This window comes from Exophiala oligosperma (assembly GCF_000835515.1).
Source record: "Exophiala oligosperma strain CBS 72588 unplaced genomic scaffold supercont1.7, whole genome shotgun sequence".
Lineage (NCBI taxonomy): Eukaryota > Fungi > Ascomycota > Eurotiomycetes > Chaetothyriales > Herpotrichiellaceae > Exophiala > Exophiala oligosperma.
This window is the reverse complement of record NW_015622824.1, coordinates 1297499-1312764: the sequence shown is the minus strand read 5'-3', so window position 1 is coordinate 1312764 and position 15266 is coordinate 1297499. Positions and strand designations below refer to the sequence as shown.

Genomic DNA, 15266 nt, shown 5'->3' with positions numbered 1-15266 from the left:
ATTCGAGGTCGAGTGCTCCTAGTGTCGAGAGCATTTGAAAATCAATCAAAATACCCTGGCACTTCTGAATCAGACCAAATTTTCCAGGTCATGGAGACTGTCTCGGTGCTGCACAGGTCAGTTCATCTTCGATGCCTCAGTGGTCTGACCCTGGACGCATACTCCAGTAAGCCGCATCTTGTGCTGCAGTCTGTCAGGTTTGTCGCCCTTTGATGGTTTGGTCACGGAGGAGGTGGTGGTGGAGGCCTGGTGCGGTTAGCTCACGCCAGAATTATTGTTCGGCCTTAATCAGCGTCCCGTGTCTCGCCGCCTCGTAAAAGCTTTACGAGTGTTGAGGTTCGACACGAGAGTGGCGTTCAGATAACGGCTTCTCGGCCACTGTGCTTCATTCTACTTGGGACAGTTCAGACGGCATCATTCTTCTCCCATGGCCATGCCTGGACGGAAGGTCACCTGGCGGGGTTGGTGCTGCGCTGATCTGCCAGGACGCAGCGCTGCAGGGCCATCGGGCAGTGATCATCGAGAAACGTCAGACATCTTTTGGTTTTGATATCAAAATCCTGTTGTTGCGGACCCATCGTTTCAGAGTGATCGTGGACCGAGGAGCGGCTTGGTTGGAGGCGCAACACACGTAGCGAGCGTCGAGCACATGTCTCAAGAGGACACGAACTCGCCCGTGCTGCAATCTCCTGGCGTGGACTGAGGAAGTATTAGGCGTAATAATTGCCCTCGAATAGCTCGAGGGAGCATGTCTACAGTATGGTGCGGCTGCAGCCAGAAGCGACGACCGGACAAGGGCGGGTTGGATTTTCAAGGCATCTCTTCTGATCGGACAGGCATCGCGGGTGATTCCGTGCTGAGTCGCATCAGGCATTGCGCCATCTGGGGCTGGTGGATCGTCAAAAGCACAGACCTCGCGCCGATGCACAGCTCCATTCTGGGCTGGACCCTGCTGGACAAGGCGCAGCTGATCGCTTGGAGCAAAGGCGAGGGGCATGGGCTGGGGGCAAGGGCATGGGCAAGGGCCGCCAGGTTCAGAGGTACGGGACGACCACATACGTCTTCCTGATTGAGTTCGAGATGAAGGTTCAGTCAAAGCTCGATGACCCTTCAGCCGATCTGCCGACGCTTTGGCAATGATGTTCAAGGCCGGGTGACCTCGAATTGTTCTGGCATTATCACTCGTAATAATAATTATCTCAGTGGCAGGGTGTGCAGTCTTGTGGCCTCCAGCGATCGCCTCTTTACGAGATAGGACATGCTGCCATGCCGTAAAATTCGATCTGGGATCGAACGCAGAGCTTCCGTCTTGCAGATTGGTGGAAGTGTGAGACCGAGGGCAGAACTCTCATGTGGAGGCACGAGCACCATCGACGAGAACTGGCGAGACGTGTGGGGCGAGCGGGCGAGAAAGGTGTTGAGAAGAGGCGTGATCTCTTGATGCACTGTAGAGCACAATAGTGGATTGGAGAGGTGGTTTGCAGTTCGCCCATGGAGGATGCTCGGCGTGCAGCTTTCAACACTTCGAGGTTAGCAACCGCCGCCATGCGGCAAGTTTGATGGGTTGGATTTGCACAGAATGGTCGACGCGAAGCTAGCGGCCAATGCGGACATGATGGTGGAGAAGCTTCATTCTCGTGAACGCGTCAGGGAAACCGGGGACGACGGCGAGCGAGCAGCAGCTACTCGTGCGTGTACACGAAGTCATGTTGTTGAGAGTACTCAGGCAGGCTGCGGATTACGATCGGGAGGATGGTCGTGCTCGTACGAGTACCTCGTACTCCCTGCAGGATTCTTATGAGGCTCCAATTTACTATCCGTCATCCGGTGCGTGTCCGTCCTCCCAATAAGTGCCTAGGTCGGCATGGTGAAAAGGCCCATTCTCACATGGAGGGAACTGCTGCTCTTGCAAGCCGACAGTGAGGGTGTTGTCGTCGTGACCTCAGAGCATGGCATGTGTGCATGTGTGTATGTAGGAGTTGTGCGGCCAGGGTGAAGCGACAGGCCTGAGATGGAGTCAAAGAGGCGTTACGATGTGGTCCTGCAAGGCCTGTCAGCGGCTGCATGACCAGCCACCAGTCGCTAAAAGGACCGCCGAGCAACCCACCAGTCAGTGCCAGGCATCTCGCCCTCTTCCATCCGACCTGCTTGTGGTTGGATCTTGTGTTGGGCAAATCTTCAATCGTAGGATCGCCGCGTCCGAGGGTTGGAAGAATGGTCCGGTATCGAGGTCTGCTCAATCTCTCAGCACTCCACTCGTTGCACGAAGCAGGGCATTCGGTGCGTCAGGAGGAATACAGCCGCGCTCAACATGCTGTAATCTGCGCAGTGAGGTAGCTCGTCTATGCGTGCCTGTTGGTGCCTGGTAGCGCTGCGGTTAAATCAAGGGAGGCGATGCAGCGGCTGCAGGTATCATGACAGAGACGGACTGATGGTCTGATTGAGTTGGTTCGATGGCCACACAATCCAAGAATGGTGTGTTCTTCAGTCAACTAGAGGGCCTGACCCCGGTCATTAAGGTTAAGAATTACTTGCCCTTAGGTCACTAGGCCTGGAGCGAGGATCGTTTGGAGGAGTGGTGGTTTGTCCGTGTCTCTGAGGTACTGTAGGTATTACTCCGTCGAGGTGCTAAGCATCAGATGTTTCGGCGGAAAACGGCACACACACACGTACACACAGATCCCTCGGTAGGACCCAACCAACTGTCGTGGCCTCGTCTTGTCGTGGCATGTCAATGGAGTCAGTTCGTCTTCGACCAGATAAAAAAATTCCTCAAGAAAGGCGCATGTACCTGCCATGGTCCTGCCAAATGCCATGCAGCAACCCACCGAACACATCAAAAAGTGGGCATGATGCAGGCCACTTCCAGGCGTCAGAACTATACCCCATACAACCAAGATGCCTGGAGTGGTTCGCCCCGCCTAAGTCCTTAGGGGGCCTCTAGCGGGTGCTGCATGTCCAGGGTGCCCATGCTTGGAGCCACCGAGACCCCGGTCGGTCCTGGTCATTGCCGCCCCTCGTTCGTTCATGCATGGAGGGGTAATTGTTTGTGTCAGTGCTTTGCAGAAAGTGTGTGCCTGTGTACGTGAGAATCGTGTGAGAAAATAAACAGCCCAGTTTCAAATAGAGCTTAGATATGCGCCTCCCACTGCCTTTGGTATCATGTTGGTCTCGCACCAATCAAGCCCCCTTGTCGTGTCCGAGTACGCACAGTGCTCAGTGCGACATGCGGCTAAGAAAATCTGTTGACGCTCGCATCACAAGCTACGCTTCGTGTTCTGGGGGTGTAAAGCCGAATCAAACCTCATGCAAGCCTAAGCACCTACGGAGGAATTAACTACTCAAGCTATTGCGGCGATTGAGGCTACTGAGATTGAAACTACGAGACTACTACTGCTGCTCAGTTCACTGCACTCTTTCTTTTCTCACTCACGGGCCTCACTTCCACCTCACCTTCCCTACCTCGAGTTGGCCTCCACCTCCCCCATATTTTTCTCACTCACGCATTCAAGTACCTACTTGTATCCACGCCTCGTCGTCACTCTTTCTTCCAGTATTTCATCCTTCTCCCATTCCTCCTCAATGTCCATGTCATAATCTCCTCCCTCCTCGTCCTTGTTTGTCCTTGGTTTTCGGGTTACCTTGAGTGGTTTGCCCACTCTTACAGTCGTTATTGTCCGCACATCCACCAGAGGACCTCATTGATTGAGAGTCGCTGGTTCACCTGCTACCATGGAGCCGAGTTCATTTTTTCGTCTCTTCGTAGCCTACTTGTAAGTGAACACCTCCCCGGACCTCTGACATCCTCATGCACATACACGCACGCACGCACGCAGCCTCTCTGTTCCTCCGTTGCCGTCTTTCTTGTGGATCGAACTGACCGAGATCAGCATCTGGCGTTATCTCCGGCTCGTAGTCAATCTATGGCTATTCTGGACTTTCAAGCCGATCCCCATTCCAGACAACCCGACCCTCTCCTCCAAAGATGTCACCGTCATCTTACCTACTCTGGATGGTGAGGGAGCAGAGTTGGAGAGGACCATTGGCTCGATCTTGAGGACGGAACCGAAAGAACTCATCCTGGTGACCATTGACGAGAATCTGCACAAGGCAGAAAAGACCGTGTTCGAGATGCCGGCGAAACTTCATGGCAGGATTCGTTGTATGTCGGTGAAACAGGCAAACAAGAGACGTCAAATGGCCAGGGCGATCCCCGAAGTCACCACCGAGATCATCGTTTTTGCGGATGACGATGTCACGTGGCCTTCTCAGCTCCTCAATTGGATGTTGGCACCCTTCGAGATCAAGGACAAAAAGTACGGCGCGGTGGTCACCTGCCAACGACTGAGACGTGCTGAGAACCCGACCCTGTCAGAACGCATCTATGGCTTCTTGGGTGCCCTGTACCTGGAACGTCGGAATTTTGACTGTGCTGCCACCGTTCACGTGGATGGAGGATTGCCGTGTATTTCGGGACGTACCTGTGCTTACCGTACCGACATCCTCCAGGATAAGAACTTCACCAATGGCTTTACCAATGAAAAATGGTGGTTCGGACAATATCAGCTCAATGCCGACGACGACAATTTCCTCTCTCGTTGGATGGTCTCCCATGGGCACGGGGTTTACATGCAGTATCACCCCCAATGCGAGGTCTTGACCACTCTCGAAAACAACCCGAAATTCTTGAAACAGTGTCTGAGGTGGGCACGCAGCAACTGGCGGAGTAATCTGACCAGTATGTTTGCTGAAGGGTACATCTGGAGGTGAGTTTTGCGTCGGCGTTGAGCCGCTCCTTTATCCCTGCTTCTTGGCGCTGACAATCCCTGCCTCATTCAGCAAACAACCTTACAGCACATATGCAGTACAAATCACCACCCTGATGCCGCCTGCAATCATAGGCGATGCTCTCCTCTGGTTTTTTTTGTGGAAGGGCACCGCTGACTGGACCCGCAATCAAGCGTTGCCGGTCTACTACTTCCTGCTGGCCTGGATGGTCTTCTCCAAATTCATCAAGCTAATCACGCACTTCATCCGCTTTCCCGTCGATGTCCTCTTGTGGCCCATCTCTGTCCTGTTCGGTTGGTTCCATGGAGGGATCAAATTGTATGCGTTCATCACTCTCGGCGAGGTGAGTACCCATCGGCTGTCTACGTGTCTCTGCATAACCCTTTCTAACCCTCTTTTAGACTACATGGGGCAGTCGAGCCAATGCGGACGCCAGCGATTCCACGAGAATGATCAAGCAAAAGCGACCACGACCTGCCTCCCATTACGCCCCAGCAGAGGAGAAACTACTCGAGAAGCCGCTACTCTCTGATGACGATATGAAAGTCGATGCCGATTACGACCTGAAACATCACCAAGCACTCTCCGCTTAATTGACGTCTCTCCGCGAAACGACTCCTCCGGAGGCAAACCCAGGACGGTTTTCTTTTCTACCTTCGATGCAGTTCTTTTTCTTTTATTCAAAAAGCGATACTCTCCTTGACTACGACAAAATGGCGGCGCAAAAGCCAGAACGAAATGGGTGACAAAAGGATGGTGGGAGGTTTTCTCTTCGATCTTGCCGTAGCCTTTCGGCTCGAGCACACTCAAAAGCTCATTCGAGTTCAATTTACCACCTCGTCATCTGACTACGAAGATGACTCTTATTGCAACAGGGCCCTATCCTCGCTTTGAGGGATATGAGCAGACACCACTCCAGACACATGGGTAATATTTTCTTCAACCATGAACATGGACTCAACTTGCAAGAGTTGAGTGCCTTGTTTCTTCTCTTCTGTTACTTTACACATTTTCTCTTGCACGCATAGCAAACTGGAGCTTGGGGCTTTCTTTCAAGGGTGCTGTACATAGCGATTGGTTTCTTGCGGGCATTCGCTGTGCTTGCTCTTTTCACACTTTACGATGGACATGATTTGATGGACGGATGGCTGGAATGATGAATTCGAAACGGGACGGAAGGGACAGGACAGGACGGAACGGAACGAAAACGATCGACGACCGATCATTGATTGAAACGGGAACTTTACGACGACAACGGGAAATTGATATTGCTTGCTTTAGCCCTTTTTTTTCATTTCTTGCTTACTTGTGTCGTGCTTGCGTGAGTGTGTATACAGCTCACTTCAGCCACGTTGCACATGACAGATTGGTGAGGACATCTGCTTTGATCGTGGGGTGGGGAAAGACTCTTAAGACTGCTTCAGACTACTCGGACAGACCAAAGACAGGAACGGGCGCGGCGGTCATTGTGTGTTCTCTCTTGCAGATAAAAATTCCAAGAATGATTCAACTCTCGTTTGGTCGTGCTGTGCGAGCTGGGGAAATTCCCAATTCCTTCGCAAAGTTCCGTGCATGAACGGGTGACGTGACCAACGGGGCTCGCGCAACGTATCGGTTCAAAAGAACATCATCAGGCTGCAGGTTTTTGACAGACGTGCGGCCTAGGATCAAAGCAAAACTTGAGCACTCGCACGAGACGGCTGCATCGACAATGCAATGACCGCATTCGGACAAACGCACTCGGACAAACGCACACACTCGATGGTCGTGCCCTGGGGAGTCCTCTTTCATGGAACAAGGTTTGGCAGGAAAAACACCCACAATGACGTTTGGAAATGTAATCAAATTATTCCCCCCTTGAAGCAGGGTCAGACAGGGGTGGCCTGGTTGGAGTGGAATGTACGGAGTAGTCAGTCAGGGAAAAACGAGGCTAGAGGCCGAAAAGAGGACGGGGGGTTTTTTCTCGTAACCCTGGCAGGGGTCAGGAGGCGGCGGTGGCGGCGTGCGGCTGTTTTTTTTTTCAAGATGGACCAGTTGAAGCAACAACACATAGGCTGTAGCAGGGCCGGAGAGTGCCATTCGACGTGGGCGGTAAATACAGCCTCGTCTCAGGGCGGGTTGGTTTTGGCTATGAGACGGCCAATTCTTTGGAAACTGATATTCCATTCGTGCCGAGTTGTTGTGTGCGACGTACCTTTCGAACGCTTGGATTTGAGCCTGACGCAATTGATGTTAAACTTCAATCTCACATGCTCCCTTCGTCGTTCCTGCCATCGCCCCCCCCCCTCTTGTTTGCCAAAACCCCACGAAACACCTCGTATTCGTGTCGTTCTCCCACGTCGGTGCATTCATCCACTCGGAACCCGAGCCTCGTGTTCTGCCGGTGGTGGGTTGGTTACGCAGCGTGAGAAAATTTTTCGACAAGGGTTGGGAGGAAATGACCCTGGCTTGCTGGGCGTGGAGGGGGCTTGTGTTACACCAAAAGCAACCCCTGGCTACACCCTGCCGGGGGGGTCTGATTTAGGTTCATATCTGCAAAGCAAGCCAGCCAGGGTAGACCTGGGGCACTAGACCCGAAACTGGTCCGTCGAGGCATGTTGCAATGCACAAAGCCGTTCACGGTAGTGGGCTTGCATCCAAAGTCGTATGATCTGCCAGGATTGTTGATAGTTTGGTTACACAACATGAGCATGGTTCTGTGTCGACTCGCTTCCCATGGAACGACGAGGGAGTGGCCGGATGAAGGAGGGTTCGTCACGCAGACATCGCTGCTATCTACGACTCAATCCCTTCGGTACTGCCGGGGTTGGTTACACAGCATACGGGGGCTAAAGCCGTCGCTTGAGTCCTTCTGATGATTGGATCTCCGATGCATCGAAGGATGGTGGGTGCCAGACTGAAACGGAGTTGGTTCTGAGGCAAACTATGGCGTAGACGTTCATGCACTGCACCGCATAGCTGCCTCAGAACCGAACTCAATCAATGAGCGGTCAGTAGGAGACTGAAAGAACTGCCATATTCGGACCGAGGTATCTTTCTGGTGAACGTGTCAATGTTCGCAACTGAGGTTAGAAGATTGCCCGTGGTGCTCCCGCTCAATTTTGGGATTGCACACGTCTAACGCGCACGCAGATCAATATTCGGCATTGTATTTGTGCGCTGGTGATAGTATGAGCACAAAGGGTCTCGTCGAGCTAAACATTGTCCGATCTCGAGACTCGCAACGTGGGTGCGAAAGTGACAAGATGCTTTGAGTCCCGTGTCGCTTCCCTAGGAATACACAGGAGTTTGCAAGCCAGCAGTGACGGTGACGAACTTAGCTGCAACTTGCATTATCTTGATCAACACAGGGGTTTGCTGACCATGTCGGGGGAAAAACTCTTCCGCTCACCCATCCGCATGCCGATTCAAGAGCTAGAACGTATTCAGAGTGCCTGAAACCCCCTGATCAAAGGCCCCTGCCAAAAGCGGGCATTGATTGAACATGGTCAGAAACCTGCTCACCCTGGTTGGTTTCTCCGTCCGTAAGATAGCTTTATCTTTGAGAACTAGTTAGAACAATAGCATGCTGCGACTCGCCGGAATAGGATCTATGTACCATGATCGGCAAGGTACTCTCGCAGTCTTAATGCCCGGTTCGTTGAACGATGGATACCGCGAAGCGTGAAAAGGTGCCTCTCCAGACAGGATACGCTACACGTAGGAATTGATGGCCGTTCTCTTGTATCGGAGACGTTTGTCCCGAGAATTCATCGTCCAAAGTCCTCTTCTTGCTCTACCATGACAGACTAGCTGGAAGCACCCTGGCCTAACAAAAATTGTTATGACTCTCGGCCAACTCTGCTCATGAGCATAATATTCGCCTACTAGCCGAGTCTTCCTCAAAAGCGCCATCGGGCGGGACGGCTCGGGGCTGTTTCCTTTCTCTCGACGGGAGTTACCAGGGGTGTTACAAGGGTCACTGACAATCCCACAGGCCTCGGCAGTTGGCTTGCCAGGTCAAGGACGGCATCGAAGAAGTTCACAAGTAGTCGTAACCTAGAATGACTTTGCCGACTTTGGGAAGTTGATTCTCTCCAACACGCTAATGGAAAAACTTACTCGCAACGGGGAAGACACTCAGCATTTTGTGCCGCGTCGTCGTATCCTGATGCGACATTGATGAAAACTGCAGGGGCCCGATGATCACCTGCGAGGCGTGCCTGGATGAAAGCTGGTGGTCGTTGTGCTTCGGATCGTTGTATTCACCAAGTACTGTGACAATGAAGCTGAAGTCACCTGGATCGGTTCTGCTGCGAACGGTTTTACTAGAGGCTTCATTTTCAACGCGAAGGTGCAGGGAAAGATCCCGCCAGATTCGGTGATAGGTGCCGCCGCTTTTGGAGGAGGAGCTGCTCCGAAGCCCTCGTGAGGACCCCTTCTCCTCTGCCATCGCGCTCTGGGTATGGCTATGAGCCTTGCAGCGAAGAGAAGACACCTTAGCCAGGGCTTTTGGGAAGTTCGTGGGCGGAACGGTCACTATGAGTACAGCCAAAGAAAACCTCTCTTCTGTCTGACGACTGGCTCCCGTCACTTTCTGGAGACAATGCCTAGCCATGTCATCAAAACTCCCCTCGTCAGGCAAAAAACACCTTGATCTTTATCAACAGATAAACAACGTCCTCTCTCCTCCTGATCAACAACACCAGAAACAATGTCTTCTCTCGTAAGCGATATCTGTGGATGTCAATTTTTGAACAGGGTAACTATAGAGGATTTCCTGTTGGAATGCGAGATGGAGCACGGGGCAAGTCTGGCCCAGAATGCCACAAATACCACCGTAATGTCACACTCTCAACCGCCCTTCTTCCATGGGGATGGAATGAAAGGGAAAAAATGTTTCACACCACCCCAGCCATGTCCATCTCTAGGTATAAGTCCCAACGAGCGAGACCCCATGAACTGGCGTCGTCTTCTTTCTTTCCTCCGGCCAGTGCGTGACACATCAACATGCCATGCCATAGACTCTTCCTACTTCCCTTTTTGTCCCTTGTGATTCTCTGCACTAGTCCAGTCCTCGTGTCGGGCTCCGACTGGAACAGCATCCCAAACAGCCTCCACCATCTACTCCATACGATTGAAAACCAAGACCACGAGAAGCATTTCGCCGGACTCGAACGGAGAGACACGGCGGCCCGAGCATCATACTGGAGACCCCTGCAGCTCTCGCAGAGAGATGACCCCCCTGCGGACCTGGAGACCCAGCTCATCAACGTCGCCAGCCAGCTCACGTCCACGCTGAACGCGCTTTGGGGCATCATCCAGCATGAATACAACATCGGCCCTCCGGTCATCGCCTCGGGGTCAGCATCATATCCCGACCCCACGGTATTTCCGATAACGGTGGTGACCGACGGCCACGCTGGCAGCCATTCGACACCACCAGTAGTGCCACCTCCCGGTCCACCACCAACGTCGGCAGGGTCGTCACCTCTTCAGCAGCAAACGCCCGGCGCATACGCCTTCGACCCGCAAGCATCAAATCTCAACGTCGTGTACTACTCCCAAACCGACCTGACCGGGACCGTCACTCTGACTCAGGTCTGCTCGGATCCTTCAATCGACGCGGTCATCCTCGCCTTCATCACCGGGCTCTTCGGCCCAGGAGGCTACCCGAGCATGAACATGGCGTCCAATTGCTGGGCACCCAGCGCCGCACAACAGGATGCCGGCGCGGCGGGCTTGCTCGACTGCGTGGGTGACGGTTTCGCCGCCCAAATCTCCTCGTGCCAGTCCCTGGGCAAGAAGGTCCTGATCAGCATGGGCGGCGCATATTCCAACCTCCAAATCTCGAGCGCCGACCAAGCAACACAAGCCGCTCGCTTACTATGGAATTTGTTTCTGGGCGGCACCGATGCCACGACCGCACCACTTCGTCCCTACGGTAGCGTGATCCTCGATGGGATTGATCTAGGTATGTCGAGAAGAACAAACACAAATAACCACTCCTTTCCTGCTTCTCCCCACCTCCCCTCTCTTATCCTGCCCTCCTCTAGATCCAACATCCCACCCCCAAGTCGTCGTCGTCATTCGTAAATATTGCCGACTAACCCACCGACTCTGGCACTCGCCTGTATGCAGACAACGAAAAACCAGGCAATGCCCAATACATGCCTTCCCTCATGACGGCGCTGAGGACCCTCATGGCCACCGACTCCCGAAAGCCGTACTACCTCTCCGCGGCGCCCCAGTGTCCTCAACCGGACCAGTCCATCCTCGTCCCCGAACTTGTCACTGTAATCGACTTTTTCAACGTCCAATTCTACAACAACCCGTCGTGCCAGCTCGACGCGGGCCAGGGGTTTCTCGACTCCCTGACTTCCTGGTCAAACAGTCTCCTTCTGCCTCCAGCCACGGGCAACAACAATCCCTCGGGATCGTGGCCAAGGCCATCATCATCACCACCACCACCACCACCACCACCATCAACCCGACCCAAAAGATCATCACGCGTTCGTAGAACACAGATACCACCACCCCCCTTGGATCCAGGCGCGGGAAGTAATCCATTCGTCAACATCAACAACGGCATCACGTCTCCGAGACTCCTCGTCGGCACGCCCGCTTTCAGCGCCGCGGGGAGCGGGTACGTTACCGTCGCACAATACCAAAACATACTGGAACAGGTCAAGGCTCTCCATCTACCGAACCTGGCGGGGGCCACGTTCTGGGACGGCGCTTACGAGATCAAAAGCGGCGGCGCCGGGGCGACGAACATGACCTACGCTCAGGTTGTTCGGGAGGTGTTTGGATGACAATCTGTAGGAAATCACCCTGAAGGAGGGTGAATGTTTTGACTTAACAATTGATAAAGAGCGCGGGAAGGGAAATTAATCGTCTTCGTCCTGGCACGAATACTGCGAACGTCTAGCATGCTGGGAAGGCGACATTGTCCGAAACCCAGTTTAGAAAGTAATGTTCGAAATTTCAAGTCATGCTCGTCCAATGTCATTCCTACATTCCTATCGTTGTCCATGGGTATATAAAAGTAATTATATGAAAGTTTTGCGAAGGTTCAAGTCTGGGTATGGACATCTTTACAAGCAGACAAGGTGTGAGTGTAAATCAATTATGATGGATAAATAGGTCCTCTAGGACCTTTGTCGTCAGTCCACACAAACGAAAACTGGCCTGTGATACCCCTATGACTGCGTACCAGGCGGCATAGAAATCAACGGCCAAGTCAAAGGTCCAGGTCCATCAAAGTAATGGTTGGGCTGGAAAGACATGTACGAATCTCCATTCAACCCATTCTGGGACTGCGGAGGTGTGGGATAGCTGACATATATGTTGCTGGCATCATTGAGCAAGGATGCCAACGAGGTGGGTATCGTTTGCATCGGTGCGGTCGTCAAAGCTACACTCGGCGATTGCGAGAAGGTTGAAAATAATGGCGATGAAGCTTGGGGCTGCGTGTTCGGCTGGGGTAGGATCGAGAATGGTGATGGCCACTGTTGCGGCACTGGGGCAGGCATCTGGCTTTGTGCAAATGTCGGTGGTGGGAGACTGTTCTTTCGTAGAGCAGGAGTAACATGTGGATCGAGGTATGCAAAAAGTGGCTCAGTCTCAGGCTGCACAGGCTTGAAGTGGGAAGCATTTGAACCGTTGACGGCATTGAATGCCGGTTGCATGACCGAAGCCTTGTCGTCAATAATGAGTCGGCGGTATTGATCCTCGAGAGACTGCACTCGAGGCTGAAATTGGCGCTGAAGGTGATTTCCGGTTCCTGTTGTTATGTTAGCATCTGCAACTGTTTACTAGAGCCCGTTCATCTTACTCAAAACAAGATCAGCATAAGCCATCAGCGATATCCAGCCTTTCAGTTCATTCCGCACAGCTTCAAACTGCTCCAATGTGACGGGCAAGGTGTTTCTTCTGTAAACAAATAACGTGATTCCGAAGGCAGCTGCATAGGCAAGGGTTGAATGCCAGGTAAAGTCCACACCCTTGTACCGGCTGGAAAGCGTATGAAAAGCCTGTAGAAGACGCTTGGCAGCCTTGTGGCAAATATCTAGATGTCGTTCATGAACCTCTGGGTCATCACTTGTACAACATACAGGATGAAAGAGATTCAATTGATACTCGGCGGTCCAGGTCTCGATGAGTAGACCGGCAACATGTAGATTCACTTGCTTGGCTTCGAACTTGATCGAGTCTTCCCAGTCTTGCCGCCATGCTAGGATCTTGGTGTTGAGAGCTTCCACGGTCTGCAAGTATTCTGTGGCAGGCTTTCTTACCGACACAATGTTGTTGTGAAGCTCTGTCAGCAGCGGCAGTAATTTCGCAAGATGCAAGCATGGCCAAAAGTCGCATGAGCCTGACAGCTCAGACGCAATGCCATGTCTGGAGATCTCCGAGTCTTTGATCGCCTTCGGAAGAGGCACGTCCATGTGTTGGAATTGCCAAGGGGCAGGTAGACCAACCCTACAGCCCGTGGTCACACAGATGCCCAGAATGGCATGGAAGACTCGTATTCGAAGCTGTTTTGATAATGGATCCTTCTCCGTCTCGGGCAGCCGGATCTTGTCCGGATCTCGATGGTATTCCAACTCGATCGCGCGGACAAGGATCTTGTGGCAATAAATCCAAGATATACCAGGCTTGGGCAGAGTTCGAAGATGAATGCAGATCAATGCCATTGCTTGCATAGAAGCAAGAGATCGATCGTGGAACAATTCGCGATAATGTCCAAGGGCGACATGGAAGTACCGATGGGAGTCCTCGAACCTTCCCGCCGAGTGCAAATGATTTCGAACTGCTGTTTGGTGCATGATGATGGCAAACAACATGTACACCTGAACGCGCTCGGCCGGTGTCAAGGAATTGGGAACATCGTAGAACCTATGAACCAGGTCCACAAAGCTCGAGTGGTGGACGACGGGAACATATTGGGCCATGATAAGCAGGAAGTGGTTGGCATCTCGTAGGGCCTGTTCTTTAGGTGGCGATCTTGAATCCTCCACCCATTGATGGCCACTGACAGTGTTGATGATGGAAGTTCTCGAGAGGTTGAATCTGTTCATGGTGTCTTTGGGGTAATCGTTCATCATTTCGCATTCCCAGTCCGCAATGTCTATCTGGCCATCCATGACATCGACGACCGTCCCATGCACCGGCCCAGAGTGCATTGGTTCACAATTGGCAGGTGCAGGCCAGCCAACGTAATGCGCATCTGGCACCGAGGACGAGGAAATGCCGCGGATCTGCTCTTTCGGTGCCGGTGTCGCAAGGAATCCTCCATCGTGATCCAGCCGTCGTAAAGGTCCGTACCTTGACTGGTACGCAGCCAACTGATCCCTCAAGAAGAGCAACTCATTCTCTGCCCGATCTGTTTGACCTCTTTCTCTTGGCTGCTTCGTCACTCTATCGGTGGTGTAGCAACGCAACTGCTTTTGGCGACAGGGTCCGCAGGCGTAGGGATCGGTGTCGCATTTCATCTTGCGCTCCTTGCAGCGATCACAAGCCTGCCCGGTGCGGGAGGTGGCTGTGAGTTTCTTGCGCACTGCATCGCTGTACTGAGCAGGCTCGTCCGAGAGAAGTTTGATCTTCTTCGAAGGCAACCTGGGGCCATCAGAAAGGGAAGGGGATTTTCGCTTGAAGGGAGGTGTGTCCATGGCCGACTTTGAGGGACGCTAGGTGGTGGTGCGAGAAGAATGCAAGAAGGGCCGTTCAGCACATGGCAAATGCCGCTGTACTTTAAGGGAACTTCCCTTCTGGCCAGGATGGACCTTGCAGGAAGCAACCAAGTGTTTGAATGGGCCTGTGCCAGGTGTGAGCAAGGAAAAAATCATGGATGTGGGAGATGCGGGATCTGGGTCTGGAAGGGTCGAACAGCCACCGTGACGCAGTCGATTTGTTCCAGTCACTTGCGGCGGCTCGTACAGGCGACGTGGTTGAGCCTTGGCCCCCATTTCTTGAGGCTCGATAGGCGGGGTCTTGAATTTATGGGCCCCTAATGGATCCCTAATGGAACCACCAATGGCTCGCTAATGCTTTCAACTAGAATCGTGCTCCGGTTAAACAAACCGAACCCTATCTTGCTCTGGGAGTTTCGGGGTACCCCATAGGCCATCTCCGGGGGGTTATGGCTGTGCCTCCAGGGGCTTGTTAGGTATCTGTCTTGTCGCGGTATTGATAATGGCCGCAAGTTGCTCTATGGTGCTCTAAACACCTAGGTAAACAAACCAGCAATTAGTTGGATGAGCAAATTATCCATCTTGAAAATCTCTCACCTCCATCAGACCCAGGTTTCTATTCTCATTGATGCTACTCTCGACAACGTGGTAGGTCACGTGATTTTGGTTACAACTTGGCGTCTCACAGACTCTGCGCATTGACCTGGTCCAGATTTAGACACAATCAAAAAATCTGTCAGCCATGAACATGTCCTTTTACGTGATGGTCTCACAACGTTCTAGAACATTTGCCTCAATATGATG

At 52.7% G+C, this 15266-nt stretch overlaps 3 protein-coding genes across 3 annotated transcripts; 2 read left to right on the top strand and 1 right to left on the bottom strand.

Moving 5' to 3' along the window:
* Nucleotides 1-3396: 3396 nt before the first annotated feature.
* Nucleotides 3397-6304, top strand: PV06_07762 (uncharacterized protein). The gene is made up of 4 exons (XM_016409039.1): nucleotides 3397-3773; nucleotides 3891-4766; nucleotides 4840-5131; nucleotides 5190-6304. The coding sequence occupies exons 1-4, from the start codon at nucleotides 3733-3735 to the stop codon at nucleotides 5379-5381; spliced, it is 1401 nt and encodes a 466-aa protein (XP_016260793.1). The 5' UTR covers nucleotides 3397-3732; the 3' UTR covers nucleotides 5382-6304.
* Nucleotides 6305-9762: 3458 nt separating this feature from the next.
* Nucleotides 9763-11771, top strand: PV06_07761 (uncharacterized protein). Its single transcript, XM_016409038.1, has 2 exons — nucleotides 9763-10741; nucleotides 10909-11771. Exons 1-2 carry the CDS (start codon nucleotides 9778-9780, stop codon nucleotides 11580-11582), a joined length of 1638 nt encoding a protein of 545 aa, XP_016260792.1. The 5' UTR covers nucleotides 9763-9777; the 3' UTR covers nucleotides 11583-11771.
* Nucleotides 11731-14596, bottom strand: PV06_07760 (uncharacterized protein). Its single transcript, XM_016409037.1, has 2 exons — nucleotides 12605-14596; nucleotides 11731-12553 (listed from the first exon to the last, which is right to left on the bottom strand). Exons 1-2 carry the CDS (start codon nucleotides 14439-14441, stop codon nucleotides 11970-11972), a joined length of 2421 nt encoding a protein of 806 aa, XP_016260791.1. The 5' UTR covers nucleotides 14442-14596; the 3' UTR covers nucleotides 11731-11969.
* Nucleotides 14597-15266: the final 670 nt, after the last annotated feature.